This window comes from Loxodonta africana, chromosome 5 (genome assembly GCF_030014295.1).
Source record: "Loxodonta africana isolate mLoxAfr1 chromosome 5, mLoxAfr1.hap2, whole genome shotgun sequence".
Taxonomy (NCBI): Eukaryota; Metazoa; Chordata; class Mammalia; order Proboscidea; family Elephantidae; genus Loxodonta; species Loxodonta africana.
In genome coordinates, this window is record NC_087346.1 from 106,916,148 (window position 1) to 106,943,216 (window position 27,069).

General features: G+C 40.0%; 1 protein-coding gene across 1 annotated transcript; it reads left to right on the top strand.

Annotated features, from left to right (window-relative positions):
- Nucleotides 1–2,269: 2,269 nt before the first annotated feature.
- LRRC66 (leucine rich repeat containing 66) lies at nucleotides 2,270–25,089 on the top strand. Its single transcript, XM_003415925.4, has 4 exons — nucleotides 2,270–2,759; nucleotides 14,049–14,218; nucleotides 17,947–18,136; nucleotides 19,789–25,089. Exons 1-4 carry the CDS (start codon nucleotides 2,270–2,272, stop codon nucleotides 21,579–21,581), a joined length of 2,643 nt encoding a protein of 880 aa, XP_003415973.3. The 3' UTR covers nucleotides 21,582–25,089.
- Nucleotides 25,090–27,069: the final 1,980 nt, after the last annotated feature.

The following is a 27,069-nucleotide window of genomic DNA, read 5'->3' on the forward strand; positions in this document are numbered from 1 at the left end:
TCCTGTATGTTATAAATCCTACCTCTATGATGTTAATGAGGTGGGATTAGAGGCAGTTATGTTAAGGAGGCAGGACTCAATCTACAAGATTAGGTTGTGTCTTAAGCCAATCTCTTTTGAGATATAAAAGAGAGAAGCAAACAGAGAGATATAGGGACCTCATACCACAAAGAAATAAGAGCCAGGAGAATAGCGTGTCCTTTGGAACTGGGGTCCCTGTGCTGAGAAACTCCTCACCTGGGAAAGACTGATGACAAGGACCTTCCACCAGTGCTGATAGAGAGAGAAAGCTTTCCGCTGGAGCTGGCACCCTGAATTTGAACTTATAGCCTCCTAGACTGTGAGAGAAGAGATTTATCTTTGTTAATGCCATCCGCTTGTAATATTTCTGTTATAGCAGCATTAGAGGACTAAGGGAAACACTGGTGGCATAGTGGTTAAGTGCTACGGCTGCTAACCAAAGGGTCAGCAGTTCGAATCCACCAGGCGCTCCTTGGAAACTCTATGAGGCAGTTCTACTCTGTCCTATAGGGTCGCTATGAGTCAGAACCGACTCGACGGTACTGGGTTTTTAGTTTAGAGGACTAAGACATTGAGTTTTTATGTTTTTCCTCTTTTTTATTCTGATGCGTAGGTTCGTTAACTTTCTTTGTGGTTAGCTTGAAATTTACCCTTCTCTTCCTAAGTTTGAACAAGTCTTTTCTTACTTCATATTGCCTTGACTTCCTATTCATTTGAAAGTTCCATACCTACGCCATTTATTCCCCCTTTTATTGTTTTGACATTGTCATCATTTACAGATTTGACCTCTCCATTTCCCTATTTCAAGTCTTTTAGTTTTGTTTATTCTTGAGAGTTCTTTACCTAGATTGGTACCTAGCTGTGTTCTAGACTTTGGTTGTCTGATATTATTGGTTCTCTAACCGAAGGACTCCCTTTAATATTACTTGTAAGTTTGGTTTGGTTTTTATGAATTCCCTTAATTTCTGTTTATCTGGAAATGTCCTAATTCACCATCATATTTGAGAGAGAGTTTTGCAGGATATATTATTCTTGGTTTCCAGTTTTTTCCTTTCAAAATTTTATATATGTTATCCCATTGCTTTTTAGCCTGCATAGTTTCTGAGCTCAGTCTTACTGTTTCCCCTTTGTAAGTGACTTTTCATTTTTCTTGAGCTGCTCTCAGTATTCTTTCTTTGCTTTGGTTTTGGCAAGTGTGATTATGATATGTCTTGGTGACTTACTTTTGGGTTGTATCCTATATCGGGTTTGTTCAGCTTTTTGGATAGTCAGCTTTTTGCCTTTCATGATATTTAGGAAATTTTCTGCCACTAAATCTTTAACAACTTTCTCTGTGATTTCCATTTTCTTCCTGTTCTGGAACTCAAATCACACGCAAATTTTTCCCCTTGATTGTGTCCCACATAGTTCTCAGGTTTTCTTCCACTCACTGGTTTTTAAATGGAGTGTAGTTTAATTAAAACAAATCACCAAAATTATCCATTTAGTTTTCCTTTTGAATTATTTCTTATGTATACATTCAGTCATTTTAATTTGTAGACACTTGTTTTGAAACTTTCAATTGCTTCTTAAGAATTTTTGGTGAAAAAGATACTTGATATTTCTATATCTTATAACATCTTTGTGGTTCTGAGGCTGATCATTCTTTTTAGAATCCACTTATTTATGTTGTATTTATCTAAATTACTTCAAAATTATTTGAAACGTCACAAAAGCCACAAAGGCAAGCTTGTAGTTCTTCTAGTCATAAAAAAAAAAAAAAAAATTAAGAATCTCTCTTAAGAGTTGAACTTTATACTCATATCGTAATGGGAAGTTCCAGTTTAGTATAACAATGGCATGTCATTCATGTAATAAACCGCATGGCTGATTACAGCACTGTAGATAAGCATGATAGACTTTGCTCAGTACTAATGAACAGCAAGGAAGTAGAAAATTCTTTAATCTTAGCAATGTTTCATTCCAAAGCAGAATGCAGGGTGAACGATGTTGGAAAAGCAGACACAAACACAGAGGTGAGGCCTAAGTAAATGTGTGTTTTCTGGAAAGTCATAGGAGTGCTTTCTTTAAAATGTGACATGAATATAATTTTATACTGTCTTTCTAAAAAATCAAACATCCACTTAAATTGGCAGTTGAGGCTAGATAACTTCCCTCAGTCTTAAATTGAAAAATTGTTTCTTATTTGCTGTTAGTTTTTATATGTTATTTTGAATAAGTGAATTTGTTTTCTCTTTTTCTAGGCATTATGAAAAACCTCTATTTCAGAGTCATTACCATGGTGATAGGTCTTTATTCTACTGGAACAATGGCAAACGCATCAAGAAAAAGCAATATTCTATTCAATTCTGAGTGTCAACAGAATGGTTATCTTCTGAAAAATTGTTCTTTTACTAAAAAGCATGCTGGACATGGGGACACATCACAGACATCAGTTACACTGGAAGCAAGTTTCAATTTCTTTGAACTTCTCTTAGAGTCTTACCTGAAGAAAGAAGAATGGAAAATAAAGCATCTGGACCTCAGTGACAATCTCATACCGAAAATAACCTTAAGCGCTCTTGCGTGCTTACACGATTTGGAAATAGTAAACCTCAGCAATAATGCCATCCACTTAATTTCACTGGATCTACCAAGTCGTAAGTCCTCGTGGGTGAAGCACCACAGGTGCAGAAATGGCCTTCCATTTCTAAAGGTGCTAATTCTTCAGAGAAATAAACTCAGTGACACTCCCAAGGGTGAGTACAGTTTTAAAAGAATGACTAGAGCAACAGTGAGTATTTGGAGAGTTAATGTTTTATGTCAAGATGAATCCCATGTTTGTTTTCAGTTTCAAGGGAACAGCTGAAAGCAAAGCAATTTGATCAGAGCAAATATAATAAAGGGGGTTTCTTGGTGGAATTTGAAATGTGACATTATAATATGTAGGATTTATAGCCAATGCAGTTTACTCTCCTGTTAGTATAAAAAAAAAAAAAATTTTTTTTAACTTGCATTAATGTTATATGGATTTGTCAACAGACATTAGGAAATATTTAAGTGCTAAGTAATAATGCACAATTTTAACTTGTCTACTTTATCATATATTTGTTACTAAATATAGGAAAGCACTGAAAATAACTATTTCAGATACTTCTAATATATGACAATTCAAATTAAATATGCTATCATATGTATAGTTTTTGTTTTCTTAGAATACATTTTGCCTCTACTCAACTACTTGTTCTCCAAAGGTAGACCAGAAATAAGCTAATATATTTTGTGTGTAAATGTTCTTATTATAAAATCAGAATTCTTTATCTTAGCTTCTACCAGAATACTTCCCGTATCCTCTAATAAGTTCTCATCCATTCTGGCTTTCAATAGTCTACATGTTGGATTTTCTTAACTAACACAACCCGATGTTTTACTTAAGAAAGTATCAGGTTCCTATGCCGAAACTTTCTTTGCTCTTTTTATATTCCAGAGTTCTAGACAATTTCCTTTCCTTGTTAGTTTTTAGTCTTGGACACTATTTGCTAAGCACCTACATTATGTAAGACATTATGCTAGAAAAGGAAGTATATTATCACCTTTTTCCATTCCAAATTATGCACATTTAGTTTTTCTAATTTTTCAGTTCTTACATTTCATATTTTCACTTTTTGCTCTTTCTCCAGCTTCTGGCTTTGTTTTTAACATTTTGGCAATTATAGCCTGGCAGGTGAAGAAACAACTATTCCAGTCTATCATCAGCATGATGTGGGAAGGGTGGGGATCTTCTCTACCGGCCCTTTTCCATAAAAGCAATGGTGTTTTGTTTACTATTTTCAGAGCAAAGTGTAAACTGATCACATTTTATTGTATTATTCTTAGTATCAGAGGAATACCAGTTAATTGTCAAACATTTAGACATTTAAAAAAATTAAAAGGAAAAAATTAAAGCCAACCATGAATTACATATTCTGCCAATTTATTCTTTATGCCCATTTTTCTTTTAAAATTGGAACATACTGTCCATAATATTGATAGCTTGTATCATCATATCACAGAATACTTTGCACACCTTTTACATCATTAAGTAATCTCATAAGCAACATTTTAAATAGTTGAATAGTTTTTATTATAGATATTTCATAATTGTTTAATCAAACAACGTTCAGGTTGTTTTCCTTTTTTTTTTTTTTTCCATTTGTTTGAAGAACATCCTTATACCTACACATATGCATGCAATATATCATATCTTTTAACTCCTACGGTAGATATTAATTTCAATCCATAAATTCTATAAATTTTTTTTTTTTTTTTTTTTATTGTAACAACGTATTTTCTGAGTTCCTGTTCCACTGGAACCAATGGGGGAGTTATTGTAGACTACTTAATCTTTCATGGACTTTCCCAGATTTGTACCTAGGATCTTATGCCCTGACAAGCAGTGTGTGTGTGTGTGTGTGTGTGTGTGTGTGTGTCTTTCCCTCATCTCCACTAGCCAGAGGAAATTTCTTTCCAGTCATTACAGTTTAGAGAAAATTCTTCCCTCTTTTGTTTTTCCAAAACCTTCTATGTCTAGAAATTTCTTTCCTTTAAAGGTTTAGGCTTTTGGAAAACGAAAGTCAGAAAGATTGTAGACTCCTCTGCTTTCTGCCCTCCCATTTGCCTTCCCTGGGTCAATGAACACAGAGCCATCACCCCTAAATATCATTGTTTTGTGTTTTCAGCTTATCACTTATTACTGGATAAGCAAATGGACAAAAAGGGAAAGAGGAAGGTATAGGGAGGTAAAAGTTTAACAGGTCAAAATATTATCTCTCCACGAGAGTACATAAAGAAGTGCTAGACTGTTCTCCTTAAGGCAGATTAATTCCAGGGATAACTGGGGGTTAGAACTAATACAATTCCACATAAGAACCAAATGCCCCTGTTAAATTAAAACACAGCCCCTGTCTTCCCCTTGCAAGTTAAACTTTTGCCTCCCAAAATATCATGAAAAATGTTAACTTTGCAAAGGAGAAACAAAGAAGTGAAATGAGCAAATCCTGTGTCTGGTATTCTATTAAAATTCTAGCAAACAAAATCAGAGAGATGAAGGAAGTGAATAGATAATGGAAGTCCAATGTAAGCCCCGAACTAATTAGGTATAATTTAGAGTCCTTTTATCCATTGTGATTTGAATTATTTTCCCATAATTATTATACATTTTCAGTTTTTACTCAGTTGAGTCCCTTTTTGCACCCCCTCCCATTTTATGATTCTGGGATTATGGCCGGGGAACTCTGACTTTGAAATGCCACTGTGGAGCGAGAACACTGGTAAGAGAGAGTGCTGCCTGGAGTACCTCCTGTTTCTAGCCTTCCCTTTGTTCTTTGCTTATTCCTTTACTCTGAGCCAGTCTAAAGGTAATATCTGGATAATGTAATACTTACTCATAGAATTATTGTGAGTATTAATGAGAAATAGATCTCAAGAACCTAATCTACCGGCATTCGGCATAATGGTGGCTATTAAAATATATGAAAAGTACTTGGTAGAATTGTGTTTTATGACTATTAGTTACTGTTACTCTCTTGGCGCAAATTAAGAATAACGGTCTTCTTAGAAACAAATAAGGATTTTTTTTCTAAATTTCAAGTTATTTTTTAAACTGTTAAATCAACATTGCAGTGGATGGGACTATCTCACAATGAATTATTTGTCTAACTTTATCTATATGGGTGCTTGCACCCATCTCAAATAAATTCAGAGATATCTCAGAAAGCAGCAATCAAGCAACCAGCCCTTGTAGCACATTGTATCTTTATAGTGCCTTTCCCACTTGTTTTAAAATGGTGACTGTTTATGGAACGAATGAAAGGCTGCATTCACTCAGGAAAGTCCACTTTTGTGAGGTGAATGGTCACATCCGTAACCCAGTGTCAGCTCATCTCCTATCTTCTGAGTCAGCTGTGATGTCACCAATGAGCTTCCTGTTGGGTAAACACTCAGAGAAGGTGCCGTCCAAGGCAATTTATAAAACAGACACCAGCACTGAATTAACCTTAGTGATGGGTCCACCTTCCTCTCGTATTTTTGGAGTACATCGTTGATACCTGAAAAGTCAGTCTAAATAAATTAAGAACAATGAGCTAGATTTCCAGTTAAATTGTCCCACTCATCAAGCAGTATTTTCAGGGTCCCCACGGAGTACTTGGCAATGTATTAGGACTACTTCTTATGGGGATTCCAGTTAGGTTGACAGACCAGATACAACAGCTTCATGTTAACCCACTAAGTTCCAGAAAGTCAGCGATAAATATGTTAGAAATAAGATGAAATAATACTTGACTTTTGAAACTGGTAGAGTCAAAAAATAACCGGTGTACTATAAAAACAAAAGTATGTTGTATTCTTTCCTTTGTAGGAAATTAAACAGTTTCATCCTCATTGCTTATGGGTTATGGAAATACCAATAATCAATATTCTCAAAACAATTCCGGTTCTAAATTAACAAAAAAATGTATGTAAGTCATTAAGCTGAGAGGGACAGGCCTTCAGCTCACCTATATAATTTAACCTCATTAAGAGCTGACTTTATGGGTTAAACGACTTACCCAGGACCATTTTGAACTCTACTTCAATTCTTAATACTCTGTGTTTTCAGCTTATCAGACCTGGAAAAGCAGGAAATGCTTACTAAGGCAGTGTAAATGTCTGGGGATCCCCGCTGTGGCCTTTTTCCTAAAAGACTCAGATAATTTCTTGGAAATAATAAAACTACCTCTGGCTTCTTAAAGGCAAAGTCTAATCAAATTCCTACCTGCCATGGTCTATGTGATCATCAAATATCAGCTCGATAAAAAAGAACCCTCACATTTTCCTCCCCAGCATTTGACTCTCCTCTCTGAATCATGGAATCTACCTTGTGATGTCCGAGCTCCAGTCACTAATGTACTTCACCATCCCCGTCACTCACTAAATACCCCCTGAACATTTACTCACCAAGCAGAGTTCTTTAAAAGAACGTATTTCCTCCCTTGAGAAACACAGCCAAGCATCATGGAAGATTTTACTCAAATGTCCCAAGCCCATCTTGAAAGACTCTAAGAGAACAAGGTCTCTTATAGGAATCTCACCAGTTCCCTTAATAAAATAAAACCTCAAATCTCCAAAATTGGAAGTAGAGAAAGAATTTTGTTCTGTTATACGTAAGGTCAAAGGAGACGTGGTGGCAGAGTGGTTAAGCGTTCAACTGCTAACCAAAAGGTTGGTGGTTCAAACCCAGCAGCTGCTCCATGGGAGAAAAATGTGGCAGTCAGCTTCCGTAAAGATTATAGCCTTAGAAACCCCGTGGGCGAGTTTTATCCTGTCCTACAGGGTTGCTATGTGTCATAATCGACTCGACAGCAACGGGCATACATAAGGTCATCATGAGTCAGAGCCTACGTGATGGCAACTAACAACAACAACAACTGAACTTCAGTCTTAACTTCCAACCCCAGAAGCTCACCTTCTTCTCGGGGATCTTATGATTTTTACGAAGGACATTGGGTAGGAGGGTTTCCTTGTAACTCTCTGCGTTCCAAATCCTTCCCCTGATGCTTGGGCATGTTCTGGTCCCGTTTTTCTTATTTACTCTGTGACTTTAAACAAGCCACTTAACCTGAAAAGAAGCCCTCGTGGTGCAGTGATTAAGCACTGGGATGCCAACCAAGAGGTTGGTGGTTCAAATCCACCAGCCACTCCTCATGAGAAAGATATGCCAGCTTGCTTCTTTAAAGATTACGACCTTGGAAACCCTACGGGAAGGTTCTGCTCTGTCCTAAAGGGTCATTATGAGTCAAATTGACTTGACGGCAACAGGTTAACCTGAAAAAGCCCCCTGATCATTATATTTAACTTGGGGTAATGATATATCTAAGGTTGTCGTGAGGATTACAGATAGCATGTGTAAAGACTATAGCACAGTGACAGATGATGTATGTATATACAAACATCTTTCATAGTGCCTGGTACATACCAGGAAACCCTGGTGGCATAGTGGTTAAGAGCTACGGCTGCTAACCAGAAGGTCTGCAGTTTGAATCCACCAGGTGCTCCTTAGAAACCGTATGGGGCAGTTCTACTCTGTCCTATAGGGACTGTATGAGTCAGAATCGACTCGACAGCAATGAGTTTGGTTTTGATTTGGGTATATAGCAAGTGCTGAAAATATTAGTTTCCTTTTAGTGCTCTGCGATCATCCTGAGTCTCTAATTCTGTTTCCCATCCCCATCTGTGCTATAATGGTCACTTCCTTGTATTTCTGTATCATTAATAATTCTTAGTCACTGTCTAAAAATGTTCAGTTTATAAGAAATTTCAGAGTCATCATCAACAATCTTGTTGCTATTGTTCATACTTCCATAGGTCTGCATAATGCTGGGGGCCTCTGCTCCTCTTTGTTCTGAGATGTTTAAATTTGTCCTGGGAATCCCTGAGTTGTGGCAGTGGACAGAGGGTTCTCACTCTACCGGGGGCCAACCTGCCGAGCTCTCCCATATTGCACGTGTGTCCTCACTACAAGTGACCCCACTCAGCATCCCTCAGGATTGCAGCAGCTCAGGGTTTCCTGGCTAGCTGGGCCTTGCCCACCGTCACATGGGTTAAACTTTGTTGGAGGATCATCTCTTTATCCTTGGTGCATAATGCAAAGCCCAGCACAACCAGCCAACCAATTGCCATCAAGTTGACTTTGACCCAGGGTGACCCCATGTGTGTCAAAGTAGAATTATGCTCGATAAGGTTTTTAGAGGATGATCTTTCAGAAGTAGATTGCCAGGCCTTTCTTCTGAGGTGCCTCTGGGTAGACTCAAACCTGCAACCTTTTGATTAGCAGTCATTAACTATTTGCACCACCCAAGGGCTCCATCTAAAACAAAACAAAACCCACTGCCATCGAGTCAATTCTGACTCATAGCAACCGTATAGGACAGAGTAGAACTGTCGCGTAGGGTTTCCATGGAGCAGCTGGTGAATTCAAACTGCTGACCTTTTGATTAGCAGCCAAACTCTTAACCACTGGGCCACCAGGAGGCATATATAACTTGGGATGGTTATTGAGGCTATTCAGGGACACTTAGGGTGTACATAAATGCCTTTAAGATCTTTAGGTTTTCAATAAAGAGAGATTTTGTTGAGAAATAAATTTGAAGGAGGAGTTCTAGAGGCTCCATATTGCTCATGAGCAATAAGTCACCTGTCGTAGTTGAGGTCAGACAGGCACAGCCAGAAATAAATTACCCATGTTAAGGTACATTCTATAATCTGTAAGGAAGCTACATATTTACTTAGGACATTGGGCAAAACAAATGACCTCTTTAAAGTGTTGAAAAGCAAAAATGTCACTTTGTAGACTAAGGTGCACCTGACTCAAACCATATTTTTAGTCACCTCATATACATGAGAAAGATGGACGATGAGTAAGGAAGACCAAAGGAGAATTGATGCCATTGAATTATGGTGTTGGCGAAAAATATTAAATATACCATGGACTGCCAGAAGAACAAACAAATCCGTATTGGAAGAAGTACAACCAGAATGCTCATTAAAAGCAAGGTGGCAAGACTCCATCTCATGTACTTGGACATGTTGTCAGGAGGCACTAGTTCCTGGAGAAGGACATCATGCTTGGTGAGGTAGAGGGTCAGCGAAAAAGAGGAAGACCCTTGAAGAGACAGATTGTCACAGTGGCTGCAACAATGGGCTCAAACGTAGCAACAATTGTAAGGATGGCGCAGGACCAGGCAGTGTTTCGTTCTGTTGTCCATGGGGTCACCATGAGTCAGAATCAACTCGATGGCACCCAAAAACCACATAACAACTTATGGCTACTCTCTGGGTCTAGAATATGTTTTATTTTGTGTTTTACAAGACACATTTGCTCTTATCTCCAAGAGAAAGAAGTGATCATTCTAGAAAAATGAGAACTTCAGAAATTTTTGTATAAGATAAAAATCACCCTCCCATTGTTAACTTCTTAGTGTATGTCACCTCTGTCTTTACACATACCCACACACACAGAGAAATGCACATTTATTTTATTAAATTTTTTAAAATTTATGTTCATATGGTAAAAAAAAAAAAAAAAATGTTTTTTGAGAATTTGGCCTGTATCCTGAGCATTTTCCTATATCTTGAAAATAGTCAATGCTTTTCTTTTTGATGCACAATGTATTCCATGTGTGGATGGGCTGTAACTTATTTTTTTTTTTAACAAATTTAATGAGATGCACAAACTTAAAGTGTATAAACGTTTTGACATATGTAAACACCCATGCAGCCTTCACCACTATCAGAATTATGGATTATCCTTCATCCTTAGAAGTTTCCCATCCCTTCCACCCTTGCCCAGAGAACCACTGATCCACTTTCTATTCCTATACGCTTGTTTCCAGTTTCTATAATTTTTGTATGAATGGCATCTTAGGGGATGTATTTTTTTGCAGGTCTATCAATAGCTTCTGTCTTCATCCTCACTCCAGCATCAACCCTTTCACAAAATAGCGTGTCAACACTTACTAACTTAATCCAGGGAAATTCACATGCAATACCTGAGGCAGGTAGTACTATGTGCCAGATCTCACTAAAGAATTTTGATTCTATAATTATCCAAATTCTTATACCTGGCTCCCATTGGGCTCAGAATACTTGAAGATAATAGTATTAAAAGACAGACCTCAATTCCAGCTGTGAGAAACAATGTTTAAGTGAGGAAACTGAGGCACGGAGATCTTAAAGTGATGTTCCCTGACTCACCAAAAGTCACAGAGCTGGAATAAAGCTCATTCTCTTAAATCTCACTCCAGGACTCTATTTACTCTATGACAAAAATAGAATCACCAAACAAGCCCAATATACTTGGCAAGTCCACCGTGTAGTTCATGGCCCACACCAATCTCTTGCCTAGAGAATCCTCCCCCAGCCCTCTTCCCCTTTCTAAATTCGAGCTATGTTTTAAGATATGTTGTTGTTGTTAGCTGCCATGAAGTCATCCCCCCCGCACTCTAAATGGAATGAAACACTGCCTAGTCCTGTGCCATCCCCATGATAAGCTGCAGACTTGACCGTCGTGATCCACGGGGTTTTTATTGGCTGATTTTCGGAAGTACATCACCAGGCCTTTCTTCCTAGACCATCTTAGTCTGGAAACTGCTGAAACCTGTTCAACATCATAGCAACACGCAAGCCTCCACTGACAGATGGATGGCGGCTGCACATGAAGTACCTTGGCCAGGAATCGAACCTGAGTCTTCTGCAGGGTATGGGAGAATTGTACCACTGAACTACCACGGCCATCATTTTAAAGGATATGAATATGGTTAAAAGGTAATAGTTAACAGATCCAGGTTTCAATCCCAGCTCCACCTACCATGACACTGGGCAAGTTCTTAACTTCTCTCAGCCCAGGTTTTGTCATTTGCAAAATGAAGGTAATTTCGCAGGTCTTTGTGAAGATTAAAAGAGATGTTTATAAAACTCTTTGAGCATAAAGAGTGCTCAATTAAATAGGAATTTAAAACTAATTTCTTCCCTCCACTACAAAGCTAGACAGGATCTCCCCCTCCACTGAACTTCTAGAGTACTTATTCAATTCAATTAAGCACTGAGATATTGTAGGAATTATGAGTTCACCTCCCTATATAGGCCAGGCAGGTACCATGAAAATGTTAATAAAACTATAGCTTTTTTCATATTGGTGCATATGTTTGCATATTAAAACATGTAGGAATATTCTTCTCTCTACCAATAAACCTATTCTCTCAAGGGCTTATATTCAAAATATCCAACAACAGGTCTTCAGCCTGAACTCCCCAATTAGATGCCTCCTGGCTGTATTGCTGGAGCAAGAGTCCTGATGGATTGTGTTGGGTTATGGGGTTAGGGAGATAGGATGGATTGCCTAAGGTAGTGGGCAGCAAGCAAGAGTTTGGGCAATGGTTATTGATGAACCAACAACGAAGAATTTATTACTAACATGCCAGCTGAGTCTCAGCCTTGGTTCTCTCCCATTTTTCTTAAATATTGCAAGCTTCTTGCTCTATCCTTTGTTTTCCTGTTTTTGATGAAGACACGAGTACAAAGCAATAACACTTTCCTGTAAGTACATACCCGATCTAAAGCAGGCAGCTCTCATTCAGCTCCAGCCAAGTGCTGTCTTGTGCCAGTTGGAAGTTCCAAGTTTTCAAGAGAAGCCAGAAATGCAGATTTTTGTATGAAATCTTTAATATTGGCTCAATCACTTTTAAATCTCTGTGTAAGCCAAACACTATGATCTCTGGTCTATTGAATGTCTTATTGAATGAACCTTTGCAGTGGTTCAGAGATGTGAATTCTGCACGGAGGGTCTGATCATCGGATGGAGAAGCGACAAATAATGGTTAATTTATAGGTGAATGGTGCTTATGAGGAAGTGCTTTGCATAACTAGTAAATTTTTCTTGTATTTTTGTCTTATCTCTCAACCAGGCTATAAACTTTTTAAGGGCAAGAATTCTGTGCTTTATTTATCTCAGCACCACATGCCTTGCCCATGTTTTCATTGATTTGTTTTCCTCATGGTTCCTGCTTAGTCTATACAACAGAAACGAACATATGACACTCTACATGGTGAAATCATCTCAACTAAGTCATAAAAAATACCTTGCAGATAGCAGGCAGGGCATAAACCCTTCTGGAATTTAACCATCGTGATCTGTTAATGTAGTAGCTGGTTAAAGACACAGACTGTATTTGAGAACCGAGCCAAAGGAAGTGGGATAATGCAGGTGTTTCCTTGCAAGACTCATGAAAAATCATATCTGGGAGACTGCTAAGACTGGCGCTTCATTCTGAACCTTTATTTTCAGTGCCAAGTGGGCCTGCTGGTTACCCTCTGAATGAAATGAAATGCAAAGGTAGAGACCAAAACTCAATTCAGTGATTTTTTTTTTTGCCAGAAAGCAAAATCTAGCTCTCACTTCCTACCTTTGAAAAATGCAAAAATGCTTAGAAAATAGTCATAGCATCAACAATAGTAAGTAATTAAAAGAAAGAAGATAGTTACAAAATAGAATTTAAAAATCTTAAAGCTGGAAGAATTCATCCATATAAATGAAGCATCAAAAAACTTTTTCCTCTGTCATCCTTGCTTGGTAGAGTGGAGGGTCAGTGAAAAAGAGGAAGACCCTCAACGAGATGGACTGACACAGTGGCTGCAACAATGGGCTCAAGCCTAACAACAATTGTAAGAATGGTGTGGGACTGGGCAGTGTTTCGTTCTGTTGTACTTGGGGTTGCTGTGAGTCAGAACCAACACAACAGAACCTAGCAACAACACCCTAGCAAGGTTATTCAGTTTTACCCATAGTTCAATCAAATAAACCAGTATTTACCTGTCACCTCCTTCAATCATGGTTACATTTTAATTGATGCTTTTATTACAAAAGCAGCACATACTCATTAGAAGAAAGAATTCAAAAGTGTAAAAAGTAAAACAAAGTTTTCTTCCTTATCCCACCCTACCTCCTTCGATCACCCAGCTCCTGAGCAGAACCACCAAACCACTTGCTGTCGGGTGGGCTCCTACTTGTGGCAACCCCATGAGTGTGCTAGTAGAGCTGTGTTCCATAGGGTTTTCCGATGACGTTTTTTTTCAGGAGTATGAGGCCTTCCTTTCCAGGCGCCTCTGGGTAGACTTGGACTGCCAGCCTATCAGTTAACAGCCAGGCACACCAACCGTTTGCACCACCCAGGGGCTTCACTCCTAACTATAGCCTTGTAGTCTTTTTTTCTGGTCACTCAAAATGTATGTATGTGTTTGTATGTGTTTTTTTTTTCCCCAAAAACATTGGAATTTTATACTTCATACTGTTCTGCAACTTAATATTTTCCTTCTTCCTACTTTGGAATTCTGTTCAGTCAGTTCATGTTGATCTACCCCCATAGTATTTCATAGCATTGACATACCATACTTTAACTATTTCTCTATTGGAAGTCATTTTATGCTATAGTGGATATTACCAGTTTAGACTTTAATTTGCTTTTTAATTTTAACAGGACTGTGGAAACTGAGGTCATTACAGAGTTTGGATCTGTCATTCAATGGGATATCGCAAATTGGTTTGAGTGATTTTTATAACTGCCTACAACTGGAGAATCTCTATTTAAAGAGCAACAAGATCTTCAGAATTCACCCAGAAGCCTTCAAGAATCTCAAAAAATTACAGGTTCTAAAATAATTTTTATAATATTCCAAATATGCAAACATATGAGCAATTGCATTATAAGAATATTTCTACCAAGGAGTTTTCTTCACATCCAGTAGGACTGGCTATGAGTTTAAAAAAAAAAAAGTGTATTTTAAGATCCCTAAAAGAGCTGAAGTCTCTTTCTTGCCTTAAAGTCAAAGGCCACAGTAATGGGCATGAATTTTACTCAAGCATAATACTCAGCTGTAAGAATTGGCGGATTAGTTTTCTGAACCAAATTAAATCCAACTCCAAGTTTCCACTTGCCAGGTAGCAAAAACTGAAATCTTAGTTATTAGTGAGGCTCCCAGGGTGGTATGCGACCTGGAGCACTTGTGGGTCCCTCTCAACCACTCTGGCCAATGCTGGGTTGTCAACAGTCCAGATCTACATAAGCCTCTGAAGACCAGCGACCCTGTTGCTTCCATACCCAAAATTGGGCATGAGGTATTGGTAATGATAATACTACTAGCTCTTACTTGGGTAGCACTTACCATATGCCACACACTGTTCCAAACATTGAACCCATGTTGAGAGGACCCATGACATATTTTGGAGCCATACAGGCTACATCTCAGGCACCATGCAGTCCTGACAGCTGTGAAGATAAGGAACCCCCTCCCAAAGCCCTGCTCTAGGTTTGGCAGCATCAGCCCCTTTTCCTCCAAGCACTTGCTTTCATCCCTTCCCCTGTGGGAGGATATTGAAAAATCTCCCCTCAGTGATCCTTTAGAAATACCAAACTGGCCTCTAGTGGTAGCATCCAGAGGTGGCTTGGGAGAGGCTTTAGTCCCCCAACCCCACAACATCCATCACACAACCCCTGGGTCTCCAGATTAAATTAGGTTCCCCTTTTATACACACTTACAACATGCTATGCTTTCTCCTCATTACATTTATCCCAATTGAAATTTTTTGTTTTAGGTAAGGTTATTTGTTGATGCCTGTTATCTCCCTAACCCTTCTACTAGTCTATAAGGTCTTTGAGGACATACATCAAGTCTGTTTTGTTTTTTTTTTTTCCTCGTGCTTAGTATATGCCTGGTATATAATACATATTAAAATCACTTGTTGAATAAACAAAGGAATGAATGAATTGGTGATGTTCATGGGTAGGTATATTAGTTATCTATTCCTGTGTAATAAATTACTGCAAACTTAACAGCTTAAAACAATACACATTTATTTTCTCATAGTTTCTGTGGGTCAAGAATCCAGGCCATGGCTTATCCGGGTCCTCAAGGAGCTGCAGTCAAGGTGATGGCCAGGGCTGCGGTCTCACCTGAAGCCCCAAGTGGGGACCTTAAAAAGAAAATAGCCTCTTAAAATATGGGGTGCATAGCCTGTTGATATAAGGCGAGGCCAGGCAAAAGCAAAGACTCTTTTCTTCCTCATCCCAGTCTCTTAGTTCCTACTTTTGGTAACTTTTCTTGAGAGTCAAGACTGCTTGCCAGTGTGGTTGCTCAACACAGGAAAGGTCACCTCACTACCTAAGTTTAGGGTGATTTCTGATTCTATAGGTAATGGTCTTGTTTGTGAAGCTGTTTGATGACTTGTTTGTACCAGTTCTTCTTAGGAATTTGTATAACCCAAAATGTCAATGCTGACATTTTTTCCTGATGTTTACAAAACAGTTGGCCTTGATAACATTCAGCTTCTCTTGTTTTGACCCACAACACACTTTCTTTTTTTTTTTTAAGCAAGGCTCATATTTCTTCTTTTATGGTTTTTCTCTTCCATTAATAAGCACCCCACCCCACCCCAACAAACCCCATGACCCTACCCTGGTGCCTCATGCTCAGGCCTGCTCTGCCCAGCCCTGCAGCCCAGCAAGGTGGTGGCTCAGACTCCAGGAGGGTGTGTTCTGTGGTGGAAAGCACACAGCTGTGGGGCTGGATCAGGTCTCAGCTCTGCCTTCACCATTATCCACTGAGCACATGCTGTGTACCAGGCCTCTGTGCTGAGGGCTACATGGGAAATGCAGTGTGGCCTGTACGTATTTCCTCCTCTGTAAAAAGAAGGAAACGAAGGCTGTGTCGGGAGGATTAACGATAATGTATGTAGATAGAACTTGAAAGAGCACAATGCTCAAAGCAGACATTCTATCTATATGGTATGGAATTGACAGCAGTAACTTGAAAGATCAGATAGGAAACATAGGGAGCAGTGAGGTTATGTTAATGGAGAAGGAACAACTCTGAAAAGGAGGGTGAGAATAGTTGCACCACTCAAAGAATGTAATCAGTGTCATTGACTTGTACATGTAGATGTTGTTGAATTGGTGTATGTTCTGCTTTGTATATTCTCAACAACAACAACAAAATAAAATATTAAAAAAATAATGTGTGTAGAGCAGCCACAGAGTGCCTGTGGCTGCTTTACGTATATTTACAACTTGTGGGGTTGTGAATCAGGTGTGACAGGAAAGAGGAGTCAGGGAGGCTGTGAAAAGTAACCAGGTTTATTATACTGCATTTCCTGCAGACAGGGAGGCACAGCCTGCCATGACGCAGGGCCACACGGGGGTCACACCCAGGGACAAGGTAACAACAAGCTAGGATTGGAGGGGAGGGCTTATGTATGTCAGGCAGGGTGGGGTTAACTAGGTTTCCCAGGATTCCTGGAGATTGGGCATTTTGAATCATTCTGCAGGCTCAGAGGGCACAAGGGTTTTTGCTTAGGTGTTTGGTACCTGTCCCCCAGAAGATTAGGACAGGCACATAATGACTCAGACGTGTAAGAACCTGATGATGAGGGGAGTGGTTGAAGAGTGGACGTAATAAGTTGCTCAAGAAGGGGAATGAGAGGCAGGGCCTGAAAACTGTGTCAAGACAGCATTTAGAGCAAATAGGATTACAGCCCAGTACATGGCAAAAACCAAAAAAAACAAACCTGTTGCTGTCAAGTCAATTCTGACTCATAGTGGCCATTCTATTGAGAGTAGAACTGCCCCATAGGTTTTTCCAAGCAGTGGCTGGTGGAACTGCCCTGAACTCTTAGGTACATGGCAGTGCCCTGCAAACAGTAGTTAGAGCTACACATCTCTGTGCTCTTCCTGCTGTTTCAGGCCACAGCCACATCCATCTTATATCAGGTTCTGCTCTTCGTTTCTAAAGCCACTGAATCCTTTTTGTTCCTGGCTTACCCTTCATTTCTGATTAGATTAGAAGAATGAGTCGCCTTGTGTGTACTGAGCAGCTGTGGATGCAGACAAGTGTGTTACCTTTTTGCTAATACTTGCAAAACTCTCTTTGCCACTTCTGGTCAACCACAATTCTTCTGAGTTCTGTCCTCACCTCTCATTCTGTATTGTCGGCCGCTTTCAAGATCATAGTGCTTCTAGAAATTCTAGATCTGGTATCCAATTCTAGATGTTGACAACAACGCGTAAGTTTAGGTTTTACCCAACAGTACAAATTACAACTGATATGAAAGAAAGAAGGAAAAATGAAATGAATGGGCATCTAGTCTAGGCACCATACACAGAGCTTTCACTTAATCCTTACAAAACCCTGGGAAGGAGGCTCACGGAGATCAAACAATTTTGCTGCGGTTCACAGAGTCGTTGAGGGCAGAGCAGAGATTTAAACTCAATATTTGCTAATGCATATTGCCCTCATAGAGATATCAACAATGCCTTTCTGTAGTTTATCTTACCTCTACATGTTATTCACAGATTTTTCCTAACTTTGTTTCTTCTCAAACAGGTTGTAGACCTCAGCAGCAATGCTCTGACCACCGTCCTGCCGATGATGGCCATCGCTCTAGAACTTCCCCACCTGGAGGCTGACTTGGCTGACAACCAATGGCAGTGTGACGATAGCATGGCAATCTCCCAAGATTTCATTTCTGAACCCTGGAGGAAAAAGTGGAATGAAATTTGCAACAAGTCTATAGGTAAGTCAGTAGTACCTCTTTGCTCTCGGAAATGGTCCCATTTTAGTCTCAGTTAAAACAATGACCAAATCAAAACCAAACCTGTTGCCGTAGAGTCAGTTCCAACTCATAGCAGCCCTGTGGGACGGAGTAGAGCTGCCCCATAGGGTTTTCGAGGCTGTAGTTTTTACAAAAGCAGACTGCCACATCTTACTGCTATGGAGCACCTGGTAGGTTTGAACCATAGATCTTTCGGTTAGCAGCTGAACGCTTAACACTGCACCACCAGAGCTCCTAAAACAATGACAGTTCCATTGATAGCAAGAGTTCTGGCCCACGTGTTTGTTAGTGAGACTTGGGTTATGTCATAGAATAATCATTGGTGCCTGTTTTCTTAAGTTCATGAATGATTTCCTATATGTGGTCAAAGAAGCCTAGTTCAAATAGCTCAGAAATAATTAGATTTGGTCAAGAACAGAAAATTCACTAGGAGGGAGTTTTGCTCTAAAACCCCAATATGTCCTATTTTTATTCTAATTCTTAGCAAATAATTAAAGAAAAAAAGTTTTAAATTTAAAATATCCTTATTTTAAATATTTGCTGGTATTCTGAAAGTGTGACCCTACATATTTCAAAAGTATATTTTTCTTTGATTTGTTCACTGCCACTCTCTCAGTTTGCAAGAATATGTTACTGGTATTGAACATTCTGGATTTTTTTTTTTTTTTTTTCATTATTAACTATCTTTGCTAAATCTCAGACTCCTAACTGGAAACAAAAAATCATTATTATTATTCTGTGTTTAATGAGTCCTGGACTTTGTTCTATTCAGGCCCGCTGTTAAAACAGAAACATGGCTATGCTTCCCAGGGTTAGAAGAAATCCCTGAAGATCAGAGAGAAGTCTTAATGTTGTCAGCCACGCTTATTTCACTTTGTTGTAAAAGCCACAACTGGCACTTGGATTGTGAAGGGCAGAATATCAGAAACCAGTAGAGAAATTTAAATATTTTTGTTATTCCCCAACACTGGAGAATGGTGAGGAAATAATATGCAAAGACAGGTAGGGCCAAGGCAGATTTTGCAGGGGCTGAAAGAATGTTCTCACAGATGTGGGTAGGTGAGGGTATGGGGCAGTGAGAAGCGATGTGGCCATCCCTCCTCTGTCTCTCTTCTTCTTCCAATCGGCAGCAGTCAGGCAGGAAGCTTAAGAAACATACAACCTCCTGGGCCTAGGAGCAGCAGTCCTAAGCCTGTTGTTAGTTGACATCGATTCTAACTCATGGTGACACCATGAGTGCAGAGTGGAACTGCTCCATAAGGTTTTCAGTGCTGTGACCTTTTGGAAGCAGATGGCCAGGCCTATCTGCTGAGGCACTTCTAGGTGGGTTCGAACTGTCAACCTTTCAGTTAGTAGTACAGCACTTAACTGATTGTACTACCCAGGGACTCTGTAAGCCATGTAGCTGTTTGTAAACGTGCTTGAGCCATATATATATATACTGTTGGCATTAGACTAAAAGAAGAAGCTGTCTGGAAACTGCTTATCATCATGGAATGTGCACTTTACAATATAACTAGATAAGGACTGAGAAGGACTCTTGAAACCTTTTAAAACCACTAAAGTCTTATTTTAATGTCTGCTCAATACGTGTTTTATCCTCCCACTTTCAGGGAATGAGGAGGCATTCTGGTGGACTCCCAAAATCAGAGTTTCCAGGAAGACCCACCTCCCTCACATTCATCTGAATCATATGAAAAAACTTCTACCAAGCCAAGCAGAGAGGTCCCAGGAAGGAATATCCTTGAGCTTTTCCACTTCGGAGAAGAAGGAATATGTCAGCTCTGATACCAACAAGAAGCAGAGACGTCTGCCAAGATGGGTTAGAAATGCCCGGGATGATCAAGATCTTGACGAAAACAAAGGCCCTTCCCAGGACCTGACCCTGGCGGTCTGCCTGTCAGTGTTCATCACGTTCTTCGTGGCTTTCTGCCTGGGAGCCCTGGCAAGGCCTTATATTGACAGACTGTGGCAACAAAGATGCCAGAACAAAAGCCCGGGTTCAAAAAATACGTATTCAAATGAGGGCTTCCACAATGAAATTGAAGCTGCGGGGAACATACAACCCCCAACCACATTTCTGCACCAAGATTTTCATGGTCTAAACCTCTATGAGAACCAGGACTCTGTCTTGGTGATGCCAAGGCCACACACTGCTGACGCTTATGAAAGAGCTCTTAGAAGCAGCAGAAAGGGGGCTGGCAGCCAACAGAGCACCACACAGTGTGGAAACAACACGGGAACAGGAAATAGAAATGATAGCCTGCTTCCAAATGGCAGCGCAGCCCATTCCATTCTCCCCAGACATCCAAAGGCTGATGATAACAAACCAATTTCAGCAGCGCAGGATCACATCTATAGCAAAGATATTCTCGAAGAGTTAAATTATGACACTATACCCCAGGAAGATTCTCTCGGTGAGCACTCAACGAGTGTCTCTTCAGTAGCTAGCAGATTACAAACTGTCTCTGGTTCAATCCATAATGAGCCTAATGAATTAAACCCATCGCTCTCAAGAGAAATGACAGCTCCTGTCTCTAAAATGCAAATGCATACCAATGCCCAGAGGACTGGAGAGAATGAGAAAGGAGGGGGCACTGAACAGTTACCTTCAGGAGCTCCAGCCTCTCCGCTGGAATTTTCTAAGGAAATGCAAATGAGCACATATATTAATTTACTGAGCACACAGCAGCAAATGCTTAAGGAGATGAGTCCTGAGGAAGAGCTTTCGGCCTACGACAGCACAGCCACACACAGTGATCTGGGAGATGCGGACCCATCCATCTTTCCTCCAAGATGGGGCAGTGAGGTGGATGTCACTCCTGCCCACAAGGAACCACTGCAGAACTATGTTCCTTCTGACACTCAGTTTGAGTTGGAGACCAACTACGATTCTGATGAAGGGTCTTTATTTACTCTAAGTTCAGGAAGTTCGGAGGGTACAAGGAATGTGACTGAAGACGAGACATATGGCGAGGAGAGCTATAGGGAGAAAGAGAACACAGGGGGAAGGACAGACAACGTTAGATCAGTAGAGAGTCTTGAGGACAACATCACCTTCCAGAACATTCTGGGGAAACGTGAGAATCAAGAAGATCATTTTGAAAAGCTCCGCATTTCTGGTCCAGACTTTGGTTTGTTTGAGACTCATCAGGAAATTGCCTCTAACGCCAATAAACTGGAGGATCCATTAACGTTGCCCGAATCCCTGAGCAACAGTCCTTTAAGTGTGGAGATTCCAGGCACGTTCATTTATGATTATGTCATAGCTCCTGAGTCAGAGGCAAGAGAATGGCATTGTTCACTGAGAGACCTAGAATTTTCAAATGTGGATATTTTACCACAAACACCACCACCTTCTGTTGACATTCCTTTACAAACTGATCAGCCTGCCTGCTATGAATGAGACTCAGACATTTGTAATTATGAGCCATTCATTCAGGGAATAGACACAGTTCAAAAAGACAGTCCTCTCAAGATCATTACAGGGAAAAACTTAAGACCCTCACAACAAGATTCCAAAGAGCACAACATGGAATCCAACCCAATGGACACTGAGGCAAATGAGTTTGTATGTCCACTTGAGGACGATGATTTGAGTAAGGTTATAAGCCAGACACAATGTTTACAATCCTATGGTGATGAACCTGTTCTGTGTAAGAGAGGAGGGGGTGAATATTTTGAAGGCTGTTGCAAGTGCCAGGGACTGTTATTCCAAGAGCTTCCAAATAAAACCAGTTCCCCAAGAACACAAGAGCACTTCGGTGATAGAGATTGGGGTGAATATTCAGAGGACAATTTGTTGCGGTTAGAAAAATATGATTCTAATTTTTATACTCAAATGCAGACGTGGAGCAATCAGATGGGAGTTGGTTCTGTCTGTGAGAAACAACTCTGCTATGACAAAGGCAACAATGTTCAACTTGATAATCCAAGATGATCCAAGTAATATTTTTAGTATATCATGAAGTATTTAGATGGAAATGCTGAACAGATTGTAATGAATTCTGCTCAAAGACTAGCACAACTTTTGGAGGTCGATCACAGAACTGTAAAATTAAAAGGGTTCAGAGCAATTCTAAATATTTTTAATAAGTTTTGTTAAAAGAGAGACCCTTTTCTAGAATTAGCCATAAATTAAAAAATCAATTTTCCAGAAAAGAAGTGATGTATTCTGTAAAAGAAAAAGGTCCTCCGCCATTATTCTTGATTAGCTCTTCCTTGGTGTAACGCTGACCATTCTGGGCTGTCATGAGCTGTATTTTTCTGTTTACTCTCCTATTTCTATGGCATTTTCTCATTTTTCCCTTCTGACACTCCCCCTCTTAAAGACAGCATTCTTCAAGGCTCCATTTCTAGTCTTTCTTCACATCCTCTTTGTCACTTGCCTTAGACCCCACTGCCTTAACCACGAGCTCCTTATAGATGATGGCAGACCCACATGACAAAACCTACTCTCCTCCCCAAGCTCCAGCCCCATGTTCTTAACCCCCAATTGCCTAAATCCACATAGATCCTCCTGACACCTAAAATGCAGCATTTTCTTCCAGGAACACAATTTCTCATATTCTTTTTTGTGGTCAACAGTATCATGACATCCATCCCATAAACCCAGTCAAAATTTCTGCCTGGTCCCCGGCTTTTCTCTTTCATTTCTCACATCTGATTAGCCTCTAAGCCCTGTGTAGTGGAAGTTCCTGGGTATCTATACAGGCAATTTGTGTTAAACCAATGTTTACATAGTAAGCACCCTGTTTTTATTTAGAGTCTATATATTTATTTAGTGTAGATTTATTTAAATTCAGGGTAGATTGAGGTAGAGGGTAAAGGAGTTTTGGGGATGGCCCTAAGATGTTTCCCCTTTTTGCACTTCCAAGTCCTCCCTAGCTAACTTTTCCTGCCCACGGGCTATAAGCATGTTCAAGTCCCTGCAACATTAAAATTAAAGAAAACTTCACGGTGTAGCTCCCTCAAAATTCTACCTCCTTCTTTTCGCTTTCATCACTAGGCTCCTTAAAGGAAGGGTCAATGGTTCCCATCTGATCTTCAGTGCACTGTGATGAGGCTTTGTCCCACCATTCCTTTAACCTGTGCTGGTAGAGGTCAGCAACAAGCTCCAACTGCCACATACAATGGCCTCTTTTCAGTCCTTATCAGGTAAAACCTCTGTGGCATTTGACACTGTCGGTTACTCTCATTTTGAAACTATTCTCTGGCTTTTGTGAAAGTCCTAGCAGAACACAGATGGCAAGAAACAGGGATGACCGGAGAGTTTAATGAAAGAACTATTTGCAAAGTCTGGGAGGCTTAAGGGAAACTAGCAAGGGGAAGTGAAGAACCTAAGGGCTAGCAACAGGGGAGAGCCTTTACCACCTGTGGGGACAAGGGGAGTTGCAGGTATGAAAGCTTGGTACCCTTGAGCCACAGAAGAGGTCATCCACCAGGAGCTGTGTATGGTCTTTAATTGATTCCGACTCATAGCAACACTATAGGACAGAGTAGAACTACCCCATACGGTTTCCAGGGAATGGCTGATGGACTTGAACTGCCAACCTTTTGGTTAGCAGCAGAGCTCTTCTCCACTGCACCACCAGGGCTCTGTGGTCTTTGGAGGGGAACATATAGCCACTAAACCGTACCTCATCTGCCTGGCAAATATCTATTCTTCTTTCAAAACACACCTCCTCCATGAGCTTTTCTCACCTCATTCCCCCAAGTGAAATGGGCTGCTTTCTCCACTGTACGGCTTGTATATTGTGGAAGGCACAAGGTTTCACATGGCTTGACTGAGATCTACTAGAGACTCTTTGGAGCCCTGGTGGTGCAGTGGTTAAAGAGCTCGGCTGCCAACCAAAAGGTCGGCAGTTGAAATCCAACAGGCGTTCCTTGGAAACCCTGTGGGGCAGTTCTACTCTGTATAGGGTCTTTATGAAAAAAAAAAGAGAGAGAGAGAGACTTTATTGGCCAATTTCCAATGTTGGGGGAAAATCAGTTCAGAGTCGATGGAGCTGAAAGTCATGTCAGAGCTTAGAGTTATTTAATAAAGTGAAAATTTACTATTTATTTCTACAACTGAGAGAAAAATATGTACAATTTTGACTCTTTTTTGTTTGTTTTTGCCCAGACATCCAAAGAAACTCCTGGTAGTATGGCTTAAGCACCACAGGTGCTGCAGTTAAGCAGCTATATTTTTCAGCAAGCCCCTGTGTCTTGTAAAAATAAAATTTTAAAACCTCTCTTAAAATGTCTAGCATTGTTGTCAGTTGCTGTCAAATTAACTCCAACTCATGGCGACTCTATATACAACACACAAAACATTGCCCAGTCTTGCGTCATTCTCACAATAGCAAGCGTGTTCGAGTCCCTCATTGATTGTACCAATCCATCTCACCAAGAGTCTCCCTTACCCTCGTTGGCCTTCTACTTCACCAAGCATGATGTCCTCCGCTAGTAATTGATTGATCCCTCCTGATGAATGTCCAAAGCAAGCCAAGTCAGACCATGTTCTGTTGTGATCCATAAGGCTTTCATTGGCTAATCTTCAGTAGTGGATTGCCAGGCCTTTCTTCCTAGCCTATCTTAGTCTGGAACCTCCACCGAAACCTGTCTAGAATGGATGATCCTGCTGGTATTTGAAATGCCAGTGGCATAGCTTCCAGCATCATAGCAACACACAAGCCACCACAGTGCAACAAACTGACAGATAAATTTGCATAACGTGAGTGAGATTGGAGGCCTACTGACTGCAGATTTTCGGACATCTTACTTTTAGGGTCTGCCCCCAAAGTGCCTCAGACTTCAAATTAATTAACATCCATAGATTCTCCTTACCTCAAATGTTCTGTCTGTTTTAGTCACTTGTTTCGACTACGTCAGAACTTGTCTTATTTCTCATTAAGATAAGCCTTTTTGCAATTCTTTAGCAGAGTAACTCAGACAACTTTTTATCAGTCTAAAATTCCACATCAGCATATTTTAGTCTAAGCAACATTAGGAAAAAAAAAATTCCTGGATTATTTACCTTTACAGGTTTCTAAAGCCATTATATAAGTCCTGGACCATGGCCACAGACCGAAATATAAAACATTGATATCTTCTTCTCCTTGAAGATCAGTAAGTACCATAGCTGAATTGTCTTTGCAATGCTTATGGCCAGTGTACCTCTTGCATAGCTACCACTGTCAGTGTAGGCTTGTGTGTTGTTATGATGCTGAACAGGTTTCAGTGGAGCTTCCAGACTAAGAAGGACTAGGAAGAAAGGCCTGGCAATGTACTTCTGAAAAATCAGCCAATGAAAACCCTGTGGATCACAACCTGTGGTGCATGGGGTCGCCATGAGTCAGTTATCGACTTAATAACAGCTAACAACAACATCCACCAAGGATAGCCAGGAATAACTGCTAGAACCACCAAACAGCAAATAAATACTAAGAAGCAGAGTTCTACATATTTACGATCTACTTAAAAGGCAAAATCCACTTCACTTCAAGGCTACAAATTGTCTTCGAAGTGCCTTCACACTCAGGGTTGTAACCTAATCCATCAAGGTCAGTTGAGCTGGATGGGGCAGGGAGGGGAAGAGAGGTTCTTATATCCTATGACTTAAAATTTTTGATACCTTTAATTAGAGACGTGCAATAGATTAATACATCATCAAAATAAATGTCTTTTAAGACTTAAGTAGGCGGTCTCAGGAGCCTGTCCACTAATAAGTAAGAAGAAAGCATCCCATCTTTCTGCTGCCTGAAAGTTCCGTCCATATTCATGAGAACTTAAGGACAAGACCTCTGGCCATCAGAATCTAGTTGCTGCATAAACCTTAGCCAGTTTTTTTTTTTTTTTTTATTCTCAACTTATTGGTGTTACCTGAAAATTCTAGGTTATATGGGAAATGAGGAGCCTTGGCAGCACAGTGGCTAACCAAGACATCGGCAATTTGAATCCACCAGCTGGTCCTTGGAAACCATCTGGAGCAGTTCTACTGCATCCTATAGGGTTGCTAGGAGTCAGAATCGACTCGATGGCAATGGGTTTGGTTTGGTTTTAATGGGAAATGAAAATGGTATTGAATTTTAAGGCCTTATAGATTTTTTATAGATTCTGTTTATAATTTAGCATGTAATAACTGTACCTAAGTCACCATATGAACAAGGATGTCCCAAACCTGGGTATAAAATATTTTCAATCTTTTGTTGACATGTATTTCATCTGCCTTCGTGTGTGTGTGCGTATATACAATCCTGAAACTACTCATATGATTAAACATGAATAACATCTTTGCTTTTTTTTCGGTTTAACATCTTCGCTTATTTAAATAAAAACACCCCAAATATAATACCTTTTATTTGAAAAGAAAAAGAAATTCTCGTTCATTTTCTTTGAATATCATTATTGATCCTAGCTTTCCACAGATTCAACATATTCTAATTAACCATCATTTTTTATTTTTATTATTTTTTGGTGCTCAAATTGTCACAACTTGGCTTATGGGATCAGCTTTGAGGCTAGTGTTATGGACTGAGTTGTATCCCCCCAAAATGTATATCAGTTTGGCTTGGCCATGATGCCCCATATTGTGTGGTTGTCCACCATTTTGTCATCTGATGTGATTATCCTGTGTTGTAAATCCTAACCTCTGTGATGTTAATGAGCCAGGTTTAGAGGCAGTTATGTTAATGAGGTAGGACTCAATCTACAGGATTAGGTTGTATCTCATTTTATATCTCATTTGAGATATAAAAGAGAGAAGCGAGCAGAAAGGGAACAGACCTCCCACCACCAAGAAAGAAGAACCAGGAGGGGAGTGTGTCTTTGGGCCTGAGAAACACCTAGACCACGGGAAAATTGATGACAAGGACTTCCCCCAGAACCAACAGAGAGACAGAGACTTCCCC